This window comes from Lissotriton vulgaris, chromosome 6 (genome assembly GCF_964263255.1).
Source record: "Lissotriton vulgaris chromosome 6, aLisVul1.2, whole genome shotgun sequence".
Taxonomy (NCBI): Eukaryota; Metazoa; Chordata; class Amphibia; order Caudata; family Salamandridae; genus Lissotriton; species Lissotriton vulgaris.
The window spans coordinates 124830616-124847341 of record NC_141694.1 but is presented as its reverse complement, the minus strand read 5'-3'; the positions used below and the strand labels follow the sequence as shown (position 1 = coordinate 124847341).

At 43.7% G+C, this 16726-nt stretch overlaps 1 protein-coding gene across 1 annotated transcript in view; it reads right to left on the bottom strand.

The window, feature by feature from the left end:
* PLB1 (phospholipase B1) overlaps positions 1-16726 on the bottom strand; it is a 604804-nt gene that overhangs the window by 335286 nt on the left and 252792 nt on the right. Inside the window, exons 27-28 of the mRNA XM_086926127.1 lie at positions 10909-11004; positions 2220-2291 (exon numbers count right to left, since the gene is read on the bottom strand). Of these exons, the coding sequence (XP_086782253.1) occupies positions 2220-2291; positions 10909-11004 (168 nt within the window). The remainder of the gene's footprint in view (positions 1-2219; positions 2292-10908; positions 11005-16726) is intronic.

Genomic DNA, 16726 nt, shown 5'->3' with positions numbered 1-16726 from the left:
GCTCTAAACCCTGCTCTCATTTCTTGCAGCAGGGAGCCTAGCTGGGTAGTGTTCCCCTCTGGCGTTGCGTCTTTCTGACCACCCTCAGCCATGGTGTCAGTAGTGTCTTGGGCTGTGTCGGAGGCCTTTTCAAAGGGGAGACTTAGGATCCTTGCGGCCCATTCCGCTATTCCCTCCACCAGGCATCAAAGTCGCCCAATATCAGTGTTTTTACTGGTTCTGGCCGCAGTGGGATTGTAAAGGCTGGCAAGGAAGTATTAGGATCTAGGGGAGAAGGTGATCATGAACGGGCCACGTGCACACTAGCCTGAAAACTGTTGAGGTCTTGGCCGCAGTTCAGACAGGGTGTTCCCACAGGGCCTGCTGCTCAGAGACCAGGGAATGTGCAGCCAGCTGGTGCCTCTGTCCCGGTAGAGTGGGGAGGAATGCGGGATGCACACTGTTGGTACCCCTCATCAGAAAGTATGGAGCTGGAATGAGATAGTCCCGGGATGCCAGTGAAGACTTCGGCGTGGAGACAAGGTAATGTAGGGCAAACTGGTATTGCCTTGGGCCTGTTGTGGCTGCAGCTGGTGGCAGCGTCGGACGTGTGAGCTTAGATCTGGAGCTCATTCATGCATGCTTCAGGTGCTGCGTTGTAGCTTGCAATATGGCGGAGAAATTGAGGCCTTGCAGGGGGAGGGGGAAGAGCTACGCGGGCCGCTGCCGAGCAGGAGCACTTTTGGGTCCCCCGGGCGCACTGGAGGGATCGCGCCCGGTTAAGCAGAGGCGGTTGCACAGGCCCTGTCCCTGAGCGCTACCACGAACCGCGCCTCCGTGTTCGCTCAGCGCTTGGTAAGCCGGAGGTCAAACGGACCACCCGCCGTAATCGAGCGCTACACAGGCTGATCTAGTGCCGCTCTCTGCCCAGGCCCCCAGCCCGCAGACTCACCGCACCCCGGTTGCAGTCTCAGGCTCCCGGCCGCGTCTTCAGATACTCCTCATTCCGCCGGAGCCGCCATCTTGGATTGTGGCCTCCCATTGTACGATCGCCATATTTCGCCTCCAAGCTGTGTTAATCTGCTTCGGCCAGGGGTGCATGAAGGTCAGGACCCCTTCCACTGCATCCAGATGTCTTTGCCCTGGTCAGTGGGGTCGCTGTAGGGTGGGAATTCACAGATTTTTCACGTCGACCGGCGGAGCTTCAACGCCGGGCAACCATCTCGGTCTCCGGCTTGGCCACACCCCCTCCCCTTCAAGGTTCACTGTAATATTTTCATTTATAATCATACAACAAATGCCATTGGGCAAAGTATTTACTCAGCGAGGATAGCCCATCAGTCTTTGCAGGAAGGTCAGTTTCAAAATTGTCACAGAAGATGCTGGGAAGTGGACTAACCTCTGCAGGCACATGCACAGTTGAGCATGATTAGCACAGTGACTCAGGTTATCTTGAATATTTAGTTTGATTAGCTAGCAGGCAGATGTGAAATCACGGCTGAGACAATAGGAGCACCTTGATTCATCCATGCCCCTCTCTACTACAATAAAGGAATAAACCAATCCATTGACATTTTCCATCAAGAGTCCTCCCTCTCTAAACCTGGAGCCTGCAGGCCCACTCATTTAATCTCTCTCCACCACATGTCTTGGTGGACTTAGGGTGCCCCCCATGGTCCTGATGAAGACCCTTCTGTAAGGAGCTGAATTTCCTACACTAACCATGGGTTGAAACGTCAACAGCTCCATGTGTTGTATTCAGAATGTTGACAACGGTGATAGATTCACCACGTCACTTCTGACATACTGTTTTGTAAGTAATTTAGCCATGGTTAAGGCTGGACAGGTCTTTTTATGTTTTTGATGTATATACTGTTCACTTACCTTCCTTTATAATGTACCCTCACGTCAGCACTTTGCCGCACCATTTCCTCCCTCCTCCCCCCTTGGCGCACCTATGTATAACTGTTTTGACAAATGTGCTGTTTTTTTAACCTGATTAAATATATGTACACTTGATTAAATATTTTCATCATGTATACGTATTGTTTGGAATTGACTTATTAGGTGATGTTGATATCCATGTAATATTGTGTTTCCACTGGGACCACCCCCTTTTATGTACAGTCTTGAGTATTTAGCCACATTCTTGCATATAAAAGCTCCTTTTTCCCTCCCCCAGGGATGCCTTCTACAGTTGTGTTTCCACTTTACCTGCTACAGTTGTGTTTCCACTTTACCTGGCTTGGGCACGTGAGTTCAATAAGTGCATCAAGGCTCTGGTTATCTGTCTTCTTGCCCAAGGGCTCCAGCTGCATCATCAACCCCCAAAATGGAACAGTAGAAAATAAGAGGGAGGTTAACAATATGAATCGATGGACGGAACACAACAGAGGGCTGATTACATTACTTTTGCAGCAGCTCTCTTATTGCGCCAAGTAGACATCATGCTAAGCTTGCTCGGTCACAGATACATTGAGAAAGCAACACGGCTTACTTAAAAACAAGTTAAAAGTGGACTATATGCCATTGAACATTGGCCACTGGGACAAAGCAGACCATGGTCCTTATTAGGAGTGTGGTGGTACTGGGAAATAATCTTATTTCTGCAGTTCAATTTACTGCTTAGTCAAGCCTTTTGTTCAATGGGGTTCATTTGCAAGTGCGTGTAATTGGGCATGAGTGCGCAGTCATGATAGGTATGAGAGATGGAAAAGAGTGTAGACATAATTGAGAAGACAGTACAATAGATGGTGGATGGAGAGAAGGTTACTGAGGAGAATAAAAAACTTACAGAGGAGAGAGTGTAAAGGATTAAGAGATTGGTAGAATAGAATCTGAGGAGAGTATAAATCAATCAAGACATTGAAGTGACTACAGAGAGTAGAAATGACTGTGGAGAGTGGCTGAGAAAAGAGTGGAGGTTACTGAGTAGCGAATATTGGGCTGGGCAGAAAATAGCAGTTACCAAGGAGATACTAGAATTCAATGATTTACAGAGTGACATTATTTGAGAAAGATAAGGATGAGGTTTGTCTTAGTACTTTGGTGCCTAAAAGAATATATATCAGGCATATGAAAAGATGATGTTGGGAAAGGAATGTGGCGAACATGAGTGTACGCATGCCCTGAACACCAGTCTGCATGTGAAATTGGTATCCTGACATTGTGTTTGGCCCTGCCTCACGCATATCTAGTGTGTGCACCAAAGCCTTGGCTCATCCCTGGTAATGGGTGGTCCAGAGCCTGCTCTGTGACCTGGTAGGTGCACCAAGCGTAGTTTCATTGTAGGCCATGCCTGGGGTAAGTCACAAAAAGGGTTGGTGGCAGCATTCTAAGTATTTGTGAAACAGTAATATGACCAGACCTTTTTCTCTGTGTCAGGAGAGTATAGTCTACCGACCCTTCTCATGTAATGTTCTCTTGTTATGTAAACCCCATATCCTTGTGCTGACATATTCTGGGTGTGTGTCCAGTCTGTATATGTGCAGAAGGGGTGTGACACATGTACGGTAGAAGGTCTCTATGTGTGAGTCTGAGTACTGGGAATATTGGGATCCATTTACAATGGCCACTGACTATATGGTGGTGATCCATACACTGAAGAGAAGGAGGATGGAGACAAAGCTACATTCAGAAATTAATGAGGTCACCTTGTTAGCAAAGGGGCTGCTGATTATCACTTCCTGAACTTTGCCATTTGGTAAATGGTAGGGCTGAGGGGTGGGACTGTAGTTTCTGTTGTTCAAGGTGAGGAAGTTTCTAGGCAGGACCTGTCACTTCATCTGTTCCTGATTCAGGAAGGCTAACAGCAGCCGTTTGCCGAGATCTGACATCTCACTGTCCGCTAGTTTTGATAATCATGTGTAAAGCCAGCATGATTGCTACCTGCCGTGAGAGCCATCACCTACCACAAAAGGCTGTGCCTGGGTAACAGCCAGAAAATAACAACTGAAAGAGAGCTACCTCAAACTGGTTGTGACCTTAGACTGAGGATGCATATGTCCAGAAGCCCGCCTGCCGAAAGAAAGGGAAGGAGTGTGCCTGGTTCTGCAGGAGAGGAGACTAGCCAGAGAGAGTAAGCAATGGCAAGGAAGCCAAGCTAAGCACAACCTAAGTGTGGAATGGGTCATCTGGACTCATTAAACAGCTCTCGTCGATAGCCACATCAAGCATTCTGCGAAAATCAAATATTGAGTGTTCGGCACTCTACTATGACTAAGAGACTGGTGCTGCCATTGCCAAAGTCCGAGATCAATGCTCCATTAATGCTGAGGTAAGTGCCCTAATCGCCCCGGAGCCTGGAAATGCTGAAGTACTCCACAACGTCCGCGATTCGCCATGCATCTCATGGGGACGCTGGCATGACATGCCAGCATCCCGTCAGCATTCAGCCTTTTATTCAAAAGATAAGATAAGCACTGGGATGGACAATATGTTGACTGTTGAGTTCTGAGCTCTGGTCCCCTGAAGCTTTTGGTGACTTGCCCTTGCTACCCTGAGAATCAAGCGCAGAATGGGTGTAGTTGTCAAAGTTTGTGGAACCATTGTAGTGCTGACCCCAGAACACCAATGGCAGATGTCCTCAATAAACAAAGACTGTTTGAGAGCGAAGCACTTTTCACTTGCTCCCGTAGGATGCTCTTTTAGAAACACAATTCCTTCCTATATGTTTCCATTTTTTACAAATTGTACATATATCAAAACAAATTGTCCATATGTCACGTGATTCTTGTCAAGAAACCAAAACGACTCTGATGCTCGTCGATGTCATATATTTTAATGACTGTTTTCTTGCTTTAAATTTCTTCTTTCAGTACATTACATCATGTACAGTGTTTCCTCTTAATATCATTATGGCAGTTCATCCCAATGCATTTCGGTATTATATACCTTCGTCAGGGGAATACTGAAAATTGACATAAAACAATAATCAAAACTCTACTTAGGGTTTTAAGGACCCCACCTCGTGTACATGCAAACACTTGTATAATTTTTATGTGAAGGATGCCATCTCTGTATACATGCTGCTATCTATGTTTGCCGTGGTCTTAAAACTATGTAACCTCCAACATACCATTGTACCCTGTGCTACATCACGACCACATGCTGGTCAATAACATATTAAATCGTACCTGCTCTTATGTTCCAGTATCTAACCAATGTGTATACTAATTAGTGATAACTGACGACAAAAACTGTAAAAAAGAAGGAATAGTGTCACTGTGTTTTCACCTATTTTCAAAGACCTCAACTGTGCCAAAATATGTAATGCAGCATACCTCGATGGCTTGCCAACCTTGCCACTGCCCAGTATTCTCACAGTCGCCGCTTGTCAGGCTGCCTCGTAAAATCAATACTGCCGTCAGACGGACTGTTCTGCCAATAGACGAATACTGTATTACTAACACGCCCAGCTGCACGAGAACGTGCTGCGTGCTTGTATTGTCAGAAACGCTACCGCTGTTTCTTACCTGACTAGTCGGCTCTGACTAACTCCTAATTCTGTCGTGTGGCGTGGAAACTCTCTTCCGTGTTCTGCCCGTTGTGAGACTGAACCGGACTGAACATAAATGACGGACACTAAACATAGGTGACGGACTAGTGTAGTGTTCTGGTGACGGGCGCCATCTTTAAGTGAATACTAATGCCAATATTCCTAGTGAAATCATAAATAAACTATCGGTGATAACTGGACATGCTATCAGGTAATGATAGAAAGATTTGTACATTCATTTATAATAGACAGCGGTATAACATTATTCAGTAGAGGCAATCTCTACATGCCACATTTACAGAGATGATACCTTGTCAACATTAAAAACATAGATCAGAATATGAAAAAACAACAACATTAGTAATTCAGTACATATTTATTTACAAAAAACACATTTATTCAATTTTATCGTTGAGCCCACGTGGTTCAAGCAAATTCAAGTGGCGGATCCAATATGTTTCCCTTTGGGACAGGTGTCGATTGGTGTCAGCATGTGACTTCATGTCTATACTCTCTAACACAGTGTATCGTAATTGAGGCATGGTATGTTGTCGCTCTTTCCAATGTGTGGCCAGGTTAGATTTGGGGTTACAAGTTCTTATCAAACTTTTGTGCTCTGTAATTCGCACCTTCACCTTACGTGTTGTTTTCCCTACATATACTAACCCGCAGGGACATTTGATGGCGTACACTACCATTTCAGTGTTACAATCAGACGTGTGTCTGAGAAGAATCTGTTTGCCTGTGTGGGGGTGTTGAAAAACGTTCCCTACCATCACATTACCACAATGTCCACAATTGTGACATTTCACCTTGCCTCTATGTCTACCTACTTTGGTCTGTGTCTGAGTTTGTTTCAGTATTTCCTTTAAATTTTTGGATCTCGTATGTGCAAACAGAGGTTTGTCTACAAACACTGCCTTAAAATCCGATTCCTGTTCAATTACTTCCCATCTTTTTAATATACTTTTCTTGATTAGTCTACTGGCTGTAGAGTGTTTGATAACAAACACCTCCCTTTGAAGTGTGGGTCTTGTGGTTTTTACTAAAAGTGTCTCCCTGCTGATAGATCTGGCCTTAAGTTTTGCCTGTTGCAATAGCTCCTCTGGGTACCCTCTATCTTTATAGGCCTGTGTCATGACCTCCATCTCCAGTGTTCCTTGTGTTTCTTGTGAACAGATTCTGCGAGCCCGCAGGAACTGCGAGAAGGGTAAATGGTTCTTTAGGGTCATGGTGTGAAAACTGCTACAATGCAATGCATTATTACGGTCAGTCGGTTTTTTATACAGTCTTGTGTGTGTGATTTAATATTACTTATAGTAGAGGAACTTTCCAATATCTTAAAAGAATTAGCCATCGAGGTATGCTGCATTACATATTTTGGCACAGTTGAGGTCTTTGAAAATAGGTGAAAACACAGTGACACTATTCCTTCTTTTTTACAGTCTTTGTCGTCAGTTATCACTAATTAGTATACACATCTGTTAGATACTGGAACATAAGAGCAGGTACGATTTAATATGTTATTGACCAGCATGTGGTCGTGATGTAGCACAGGGTACAATGGTATGTTGGAGGTTACATAGTTTTAAGACCACGGCAAACATAGATAGCAGCATGTATACAGAGATGGCATCCTTCACATAAAAATTATACGAGTGTTTGCATGTACACGAGGTGGGGTCCTTAAAACCCTAAGTAGAGTTTTGATTATTGTTTTATGTCAATTTTCAGTATTCCCCTGACGAAGGTATATAATACCGAAATGCATTGGGATGAACTGCCATAATGATGTTAAGAGGAAACACTGTACATGATGTAATGTACTGAAAGAAGAAATTTAAAGCAAGAAAACAGTCATTAAAATATATGACATCGACGAGCATCAGAGTCGTTTTGGTTTCTTGACAAGAATCACGTGACATATGGACAATTTGTTTTGATATATGTACAATTTGTAAAAAATGGAAACATATAGGAAGGAATTGTGTTTCTAAAAAAGCATCCCACAGGAGCAAGTGAAAAGTGCTTCGCTCTCAAACAGTCTTTGTTTGTTTAGTAGTTTTTGTACTGACTAGGGCCAGTCAGTTTGAGCGAAAGCACCACATAATCAGTTGGATTAAGAATATACATTTAGATTAAAGTATACATTTGGATTATAGCAAAAAAGGTGTGCAAAGTGCCATATCTCTTTGAAATGTCCTCAATAACCATGGTTGGGGTCTAGTAGAATTTGTCTGCCCGGGGTCCTTTCAAACCACATTTGACTGTTTATATAGCTAGGAAAGACCTGACTTTTCAATTAACCAATCCCCTATAGGCTGGACTAGGAACACACAGCAGCTGAGCACCAGGATACCCTCGTAGGTGATGGCGCGCTTTACAAATGCCCATAACCTGCCGCGGCACGTGCAGAGAGCGGTGAGGCAGTGAGGCCGGTGGGGGGAGATTTCGACAGATGATGACAAGGAAAAATTTATTATTTATTTAATTTTCCCTCATCATCATCATCCATAGAAATCCCCCCTCACCCTGCCCCATGGCTCTTACCTGCATGGGCCTTGGCTGCCCATAACATAACAAGAGAAAGATGTGATTGGCATGATAGAAGTAAGAGAGGAGCATGATTAATCAACCAAAGGGACAAGATTTAGGAATAATATGGGCCTGGTGGAGGAAACAGAATAGCAATAGATAACATGCTTGGAGTAAGAGGGTTTGACTGAGGAATGATGAAGGGAGCATAAAGACCATTAATTGGACAACGAAGGGTCATTGTTCAAAAACACAAAATATGGGAACACAAGAGAGGAAAAGGAGGACATCTTTGAGTAGAGATGAGAATGATAGTGAGTAAAGAGTAAATTCGTGAGTAAGAAAGGAAGGACACACAAAGCCCCCACTGCAAATGACTGTTACTCTAGAATGAATACAGTTCTCTCTTCTTGTGGTTTTTACCAATAAGTTATCTATTCTCCATTTACCATACAAAAGAGAAGGAAGAATATTTTAAGAGCTTATTAACTTGAATTACTTATTTTGGGTGTTCTGTATAGTGCATATTACATGCGAGGGCGTCAGCGCACTTTTCAAAAAGAAATCCGAAGGCTATATTAGCGAGGGCAAGCAAAGGTCTAACAATAGTAAGTCAGGAGGTATAATCACTAACCAGGAGGAGGGAAAAGCAAGGAATTATCAAGGTTATTATCAATAGCAAGGTGTTTGAGGGACAGGAAGTTGTCTACAAGTGTACAAATTAAAGAATAACAGTTCTAGGACCTTCTTGATGGTCTTGTTTGACACCTAAGTGTCAAACCCTCAGGGTTTACGAACTGTAGGACCAGTTTATTAGCTGCTTTGGGCTCTTCTTGGAGGCTTCCAATGAGGGGTTTGTGCAGATTGCAGGAGGAGTCTAGTTCCATTTTCCAGGCGCAATTCCAGAGGAAGATTGGGAGATGGTTTTCTATCATTTTTAGCCTGGGAGGTTTTGAGAGTAGGGTTTCGGGACTGCACAGGGAGTGACAGCCCCCCAACAGCATGAGTTTAAGTACACAGAAAACAAGAATAAGGCCAGTCAAACTGTCTAAACAAGTAGGCATCCAATTGAAATATTTTTGCTTCTTATGATTTCCTTCCATAACCAATTGTGAAACATATTAATATACCGCTGCACTGGACTGAAGTATTCACAATAGTTTTATTAGAAAGAAGAGTGGAGGAAGGGGCTTTGGGGAAGTAGCTTTGGGGCCAAAGCAGAGAAGCTCAGGAAGAACCATCCACTTTGTGTTATAAATGTGGTATGACCAAATGTGTTCAAGAGGAAGGCTCAAAAAGTCTTCCTGAGGTGATGAAAATAACTCTGCCTTGAGTTCTTGCTATACCTTTTCATACATTTTGATTCCAGTCAGTGTATTATGTATAACCTGGTGAACAACCAAGTACTGTATGGGAGCAAGCCCTGACAGTGGCATTAGAGAGAGGTAGCATGAAAATGTAGGGATTTTGTGACAGCGGTACTGTTTCAAAAGATGTAAGTGTTCGGCCATATTTAAAGGCATTATTTCTCTAAGAGGTGGTTGGTTTTCAACTTTTTCCTGAATTGTATGAGAGTTGGAGCCATTCTGATGATGATGAGGTTCACCCTTCCGTAATCTGAGTGCGTGAGCAGAGACGACCTGTTTTCAGTTTTTACCTTTTTTCAGTGCTTTGCCTCCAGTCTCGTCATGTCCACTGACCTGGTCTGGTGGTGTCCTCTAGTTATGGTTAATTGTTTGCTAGGTAAGTTATGGTTTTAGTAATAAGAGCTGTGAACAGTGGGCCCTGACGGTAATCCGGGCTTGCAGGGGGAACTAGTGTGGATCCTTCAGCCTGGCCGTGATATGATCACATTTCTGCAGACCCTTGATGAGGCGTGCAGCTGCATGAAGGAAGCCTTATCAAGGATCTAGGGTGATATCTGGAAGACCACTGAGAAAGGCATTGCCTCCATCTCCATGGGAGAGGACTAGGGATTGTAAGGTCATTCTGAATTTTTCATGTGGTAAGGGTTTCACTTTGTTCATCTTGGCTCAGCCCATTGGAGTATTCATCTGTCACTTAATGCTAATGGTTGTTTGAGTATATCCTTCCGCCTCGACTTCAGAACTTTATGAGAACTGCGCGAGGAGCTACTTTGCAACTCTAGCCCTTTCTTTTTGAAATAATAATACAAAACAGGACTGTATCAGACGCAAGGGAGTCTTCAATGTTATCTGCTAATGTTTCTTGTCTCGTTAGAATGTGCTAACACTGCATACATTACTAGTATATCTTTGCATTGACAATGTTTTTCTCTTTTCAGCTGGTATTGATATGGAGATGCAGGTTGAATGATGGAAGTGTTGGAAAGGGAGTGGCCAAAAGATGTGTTCACTCCAGGGCAATCAGAGTCTGGTAGAGGCTATTGGGGGATGCTGAGAGGATGAAGTCCAGTGTATTGCCCTTGGGGAGGGTTGGGTCAGTGATGTGCTGTTTTATTTAAGGTGTGTTGAGTAGCTTATGGAAGACTTCCTTCATCGATTTGGTGTTGAAATCACTGGGCATGTGAGACAGGAGTGTTGATGGAGGCGGAGATGATAAGGTTGATATCTTCCATAAAATACCTGTGGACCCTGGGTGGGCTGCAGATCAAATGAAAGCCATTGTAGAGGCAGAGAGAGGAAATTTAGAAAACAAAATCGAAAGAGTTGAGCCTGGAAGCTGCCCAGTCTGCATGGCAGGGATGACTTCTGAATGACTGTGAGTCCATGTCATGTTTCGTATGAGGTCTATGAGTGGTATGTTGTAAAATGGGAGTATCCTGTATTTGTGTGGCGTAGAACGTGAACAAGGTTTCTGTAATAAAAAGTGCGCCTGTACTGTGATGACTGATCGCAGAGAGTTAAAGTGCTCACCATGTTGTTCCACAGCGCCCGGGCCCCTAGTGCGTGGGTCTTCTCGCTGAAGTGGAAGCAGTCCGGAGAAAAGAATGAGCTGTCTGGCAAACCATCCTGTCAGAAAAGAGGGAAGCAGTTTTAGCAGAGAATTACACTGACCTACTATGTTAATCTATAGCCCCATCTGTGATGAACTACCCTTGCTTCCAAAAGAGGGCAGACATGTCAATTATCCAGATTGGAGCTAAGGTGTATTAAATTATTACCTTCTTGAAGATAATACCTGGCCTCCGTCTTCCCCATGCAGTCCCAAACCTAAGAGCTTCAACATTGTGTACGAATGTATTGACATCCTGAAGAGTTAAGTCAGATTTTTACAACTAGATTAAGATGAACATTTAAATAATACTGAGCAAAAGGGCACGTGCAATTAAAAAGATGGCATCCATGAGAAACTGTGGAGAAACAGATAAACTTAACTCTTTTTGCTTGGTGCAATTATTAAGATTACATTTTACCAGATACTACAGCAACATATCATCACATCCCTATTCCAGTAACATAAACCTGCTATGATAGGCAGCACACAAGCCATAAAAGGACCCCATAAGCAATGGGGATGAGTGCAGGATTGTAGGATAACCCTTGAAGTGGTGTTGGGTGATGTCCCAACATGGAAGTGGGCTTTCAGGAACTGGCCACCTGGCCGCAACGATCTATCAGCAGCCCATGAGACACAGAAAGGTGACAATGCGATACTTGCAATAAGTCTAAGCACTGGCAGTGGATCCGTTGCTCACTGTGGCTTGGGAACCAAGCTACACCCGATTGAAGAGCCCCAATCAGGGTGAAGTTTGTCTTGGGTTGCTTTTGTTGCGTTTCAGAGAGGACCTGGCATGCCAGATCAGGCTAGACTGTTCCTATTGAAGCAGGGCCATGGCAGATTTGCATGAGTGTCCTAATCTGAGGTGGCATGGTGAGCAAAAGAATGGTGGGTCAAAATGCTCCCCCAGGCAATTGTCAGTGATTAGACTTAATGCAAATATCCTTCCATCAACTTTTGTGTGTTTTTGACATCAGTAGTCCATGATCAGAACAACAAGCCGATCAGCTTAATAAAACAGACATGAAACAGTATACCAACTTAACAATAATAAAAAACTACATAACAATTTTGTACATATGCAAATGCACATTTCACCTCATATTCTTAGGAATGAGTGGTTCTCACAGCATCTAATGAGAACCCGAGAGCCCTCACTGTACAGTGTTGAAAACTGCCTCCTTTTTCTCAGCCCCCTGTTTTTTGAGGCCCCATCCTTTCCAACAATCTTGTACCAGAGACCAAGCCGGTCCCTTTTAAAATTATTTCTTCAGATATACCTAATTTCCTATTTGCTTCTCTTACTATAGACCCCAGGCTTTATTTAGAGTTTAGTAAAAGGGTGTTGCACTGTAGCATCCTCCTCAGCATGGGAGCATGTAACAGATCAAGCCACACAAAGAGCTCTGGTTTGCACGTCTTTATTCTTCAGCATGCAACTGTTAACTGAACGCACTGCGTCACAAACTTTATTATTATTGTTATTATTATTATTATTATTATTATTATTATTATTATTATTATTATTATTATTATTATTATTGGGACTCCTGAGAGCACTCTGAACAGACTCCAACAAGTTCAAAACGTGGCAGCACGAACGCTCTACAACATCCCTATGTCTCGCTCTGCTAAACCAGCACTGAGGGCACTACACTGGCTGCCAATACGGGAAAGAGTGAAATTTAAATCGCTATGCCTTGCACACAAAATCTTGCAAGGCAAAGGCCCCCCCGTCCTTCAGAAGATGGTGATCCCGTACAAAGCGAGCAGAACCTTACGTTCAGACCAGCAACACCTGACTGTCGTCCCTAGGGTAAAAAAGGCCCGATCAGGAGGAAGGAGATTTTCAGTCAACGTTTCCACCCTCTGGAATGCCCTCCCCCTAGGTTTACGCGCGGAACCATGTCTCCTGCGCTTTCGAAAACAACTTAAAACTCTCCTCTTCTGTTAATCTTCTCCGGTTCTGCTATTTCTGATACTTGCTGGTGGCAAAAGCGCTGGGATGCTCTAGGGTAACCGGGCGCTATACAAAACCGATTTAATAACAAACTTTAATGACCACATCTAGTCACACCCACCAGATTATGTAATACTTGTAAGGAGCCCGTTGAGTACCACTAGAGGCCTTTTACACATAAACACAGGGAATAGCATCTACCACCAGAGCAGTGCAGTTCGCTGTCTGCCAAACTCACAGTCCCCGCAATGTATTTAAAGTCTGAGGTACCGGTTCCTGAAGGCTGCTTTTCCACTGACTCCACCAGTGGAAACACATGACCGATGACCTGACTGTCATGGACTGAGAAAAGCAAAACAAACAAGATGATGGACGGAATGTTGCACAATGGCAGAACATTCACCCCCAGTCACAGATCTGGGTTTAATCCATCGTTATTTTGCTCACCAAGCAACCCCAGGCCATGTCTGAACTGGGGTGGTGAGGAGTTCAAATAAACAATGGATTTAGGCCCAGATCTCTGTACTGGGGTGAATGTATGACATTGTTATGCATTTTGTTCATCAACTGTTGTTTTTGCATATGTCACCCGAGTGGGACGGGTATGCTCAGACGTGAGTCCCAGGCTCTCCACACCAATGGAGTCAAGCTATCCAGGCTGAAGACGGCTGATAGCCAGAAACCAGTCCTAGGCTGCTTGATTCCGGTCCAGGGAAGGCATGACTTGGTAGTTCGGGCTGGACTGTTCTTATGAGACACAGGGTCAAGACTGATTTGCATATGGCCATGTCTGAACTGGGGTGGTGTGGAGTGCAAAAAAAACGATGGATTTAAGCCCAGATCTCTGTACTGGGGTGAATGTATGACATTGTTCTGCATTCTGTCCACCAACTGTTGTTTTTGCATTTGTCATGGATTGAGGGCACAAATATCTTCACTTGCCTCAAGGAGATCTCTCAGTACGGTGGGCTATAGTCTGCCTCGGCAGCCCAGGACATCCCTCCACTGCCCTTTTGAAGTGCAGTCACCAATCTTCAAGTGAGGCCCTGAATCTTTTTGAGTATTGATTCCTATTTTTTTTTAATTTATTTAAGGGATTTGTAGAGCGCATGGCTGCCTGAGGGCTTCCCAGCGCTTAGGAGAGTTCCACCAGTGAAATGTTGAAGCCACTGCATAATTAGCAGGGAAATAGCCAGGCATTCTGAAAGAGGTTTCATTAGATGCAGTTTGGATTTCCAGTAGGAGGTCATCCTTCCTGTCCCTTCTCGTTCTGATCCCAACTCCTGAGCCCAATCCCTGCTCAAGTTTTAATTTTAAATGCATGTCTTCTACATAGCTTTAATCTTCTTTTTTGAAAATATGAATTTCTCCAAAATCTGACACGTGGCAGATGCTGAAGTGTCATGACAGTGTTGAGGTTTTGCCCACATGGTGGTAATGATAGATAGGGTGAGCTTAAAGTAAGCCGTCCTAGTAGCTATATGTTCTCCCACTGAATCTGCTGGGAAAAACACTTATTTGCCAAAGAGTGAGAATATCAAACAACTGCAGTACTTCCCAATTTATACATTGGATTTAATTTGTACATTTAAAAAGCGCGCAAATGCCCGGTGGCATCTAGGGGTAACTATTAGATGTGAATACAACATCTTAAGAATAAAAAGAAGCATACCATTAAAAATAAAGGAGTGAAGAAACTTTATTTAAGTTTGGCTGGAAATCCTGCAACTTCCAGTGCCCAAGGAGACAGACCAGGGATACCCGGATCTGCAACCCACAGTATGTCTAGGAGATGATGCCAGAGAGTCCAGTAAGGTTGCCGAAGGGACTGTGGATGACATGATAGTTGGCGAAGAGCCAGGTTTTAACTGATTTCCTGAAAGATAGCAGCGTAGGGCTGTTCTTTATGCCAGCGAGTTCCACGTCTTGACTGTCCCTAAGAGAAAGCTTCTTCTGCCCCAACAGGCTTTCTTGAACCTGGGCGTTTGTAGGAGTTTACTATGTGCAGATCTTAGACTTCTGGAAGGCACGTACCAGTTCAGATGTTTCTTCAGGAATTGAGGACCGGCACCGTGCAGCGCTTAGAAGGCTAAGTATTGGGCTTTAAATTTGATCCTCTTGTCCACTGGGAGCCAGTGCAGGGTTCTCAGACAGAACTTTTTTAGGTCGAGCCCATATTTGTCATAGGCTTGTGTAATTTTCCTTTGTAAATGCTGAGTCTGATTAGTTATTAGGCTTGTTAGTCCCTCCTTAGTACCGCCGTGTCTTCATTTGTAACCTTCAATGAGGACTGGCTCATTTACTTCGCTTGTTACACACTACATCTTTTTTTAGTCTGTAAGCACTATTTTCTTTAATTAGTTTATCTTGTTGCAGGTGGGTAGGAGGGTCTCTTGTGGGCAGTTGTGACCACCGGCTTGTTTATTTAACTCATAGCAAGCAATGGAAGACAGAAGGGGGCAACTCAGTGATGTCTTCTAGCATTTGGAATGCAATAGGTCTCTCATTTGCGAGTGTTTAAGCTATTAGGATTTTCAATGACAATACCTCTGATTTATGTTTTAAAAACCAAAACATAAATAAAAGGCATGATAATGTACAAACTTGCGTAAATGTGAGACCTATTGCATTGCAGATGCTTGTTTTAAGTACAATAGGATCTAGAATTTCAACATTCACTGCTAATTTGTGATGGGCTTACTTCTCACTGTTGCTGTTTTAAGTAACATTTTAACAAGAGATACATTTCTACAGAAATGCTGCATTGTACGTGAACCAAGAAGTTGTTGGGGGATATTTACTACGATTTTGCGCCATGTTTGTGTCACAGAAGTGTCTCAAATCGGCTCAAAATGTTTTTTGCCCAGTTTACATTCCAGCACTAAACTTGTTTAGCACTGGAAATAACAGAAAGTAATGCAAAGCACCGCTTATTTGCGCCATGGGGGCGTACCAAGGGTGGTGCATGGGCATTCCCATGCAACCACCCATGATTTCTCACACTAAACCCAATTTATAAATACAGTAGGTTGGATTTAGTGTGAAAAAAACTGTGCCCTTTTTAAGTAGGGTCAAGGAAGGGGAAATGCTTTTATTTCTCCTTCCTTTTGCGACTTTGCGTGTGTGCTGCACTTTAAAGCACACATGCAAAGAGGTAACATAGTTAAAGTGAGTCTGTGCATAGTATTTTGTACTGGAAGGGTTCCTTCCAGTACAAAACCTATGCTAGACCCACAGAAACACCCTTGCACCATGGTGCAAAGGTGTCGCCATGGCGCACGGCAGCTGATTTTAGTTCCGTCTCTAGTGAGAGGGAAGGAGAGGGCCGTATTTTAGTAAATAGGGCGCTCTCCTTTTCATGTATCGCAGCGCAGCATTTGCGGCTGCTGCAGTGCGCTACATGAAAAAATAGTAAACCTGCCCCCTAATCTGTTAAAGTCCCAGGTACTTCATGCCAGTCCCATAATAAGTCAAAGAAAATATCCTGTATTGGCTGTAGCTTTGCAGGACTAAGAACAAATGTTGTGAAGGAGTGAAAACGATGTGTGTGCAATAACAGTGAGGTACCTGGGGTTAGATGCAATCAGGCAAGCCTTCCAGACCACCAACATAAGCACAACCTTCAGCTGTACTGCAACAGAAGGTCTGGCCCTCAGGTCATTGCTAAATGTTCCTATCCAGGCAAATAATAATTTGTGATTGATTTATTATAAGGGAAATATGCCAAAGCGGGCTTGGAAGTAGGTGATGACACCCTAATGTACACCATTGTC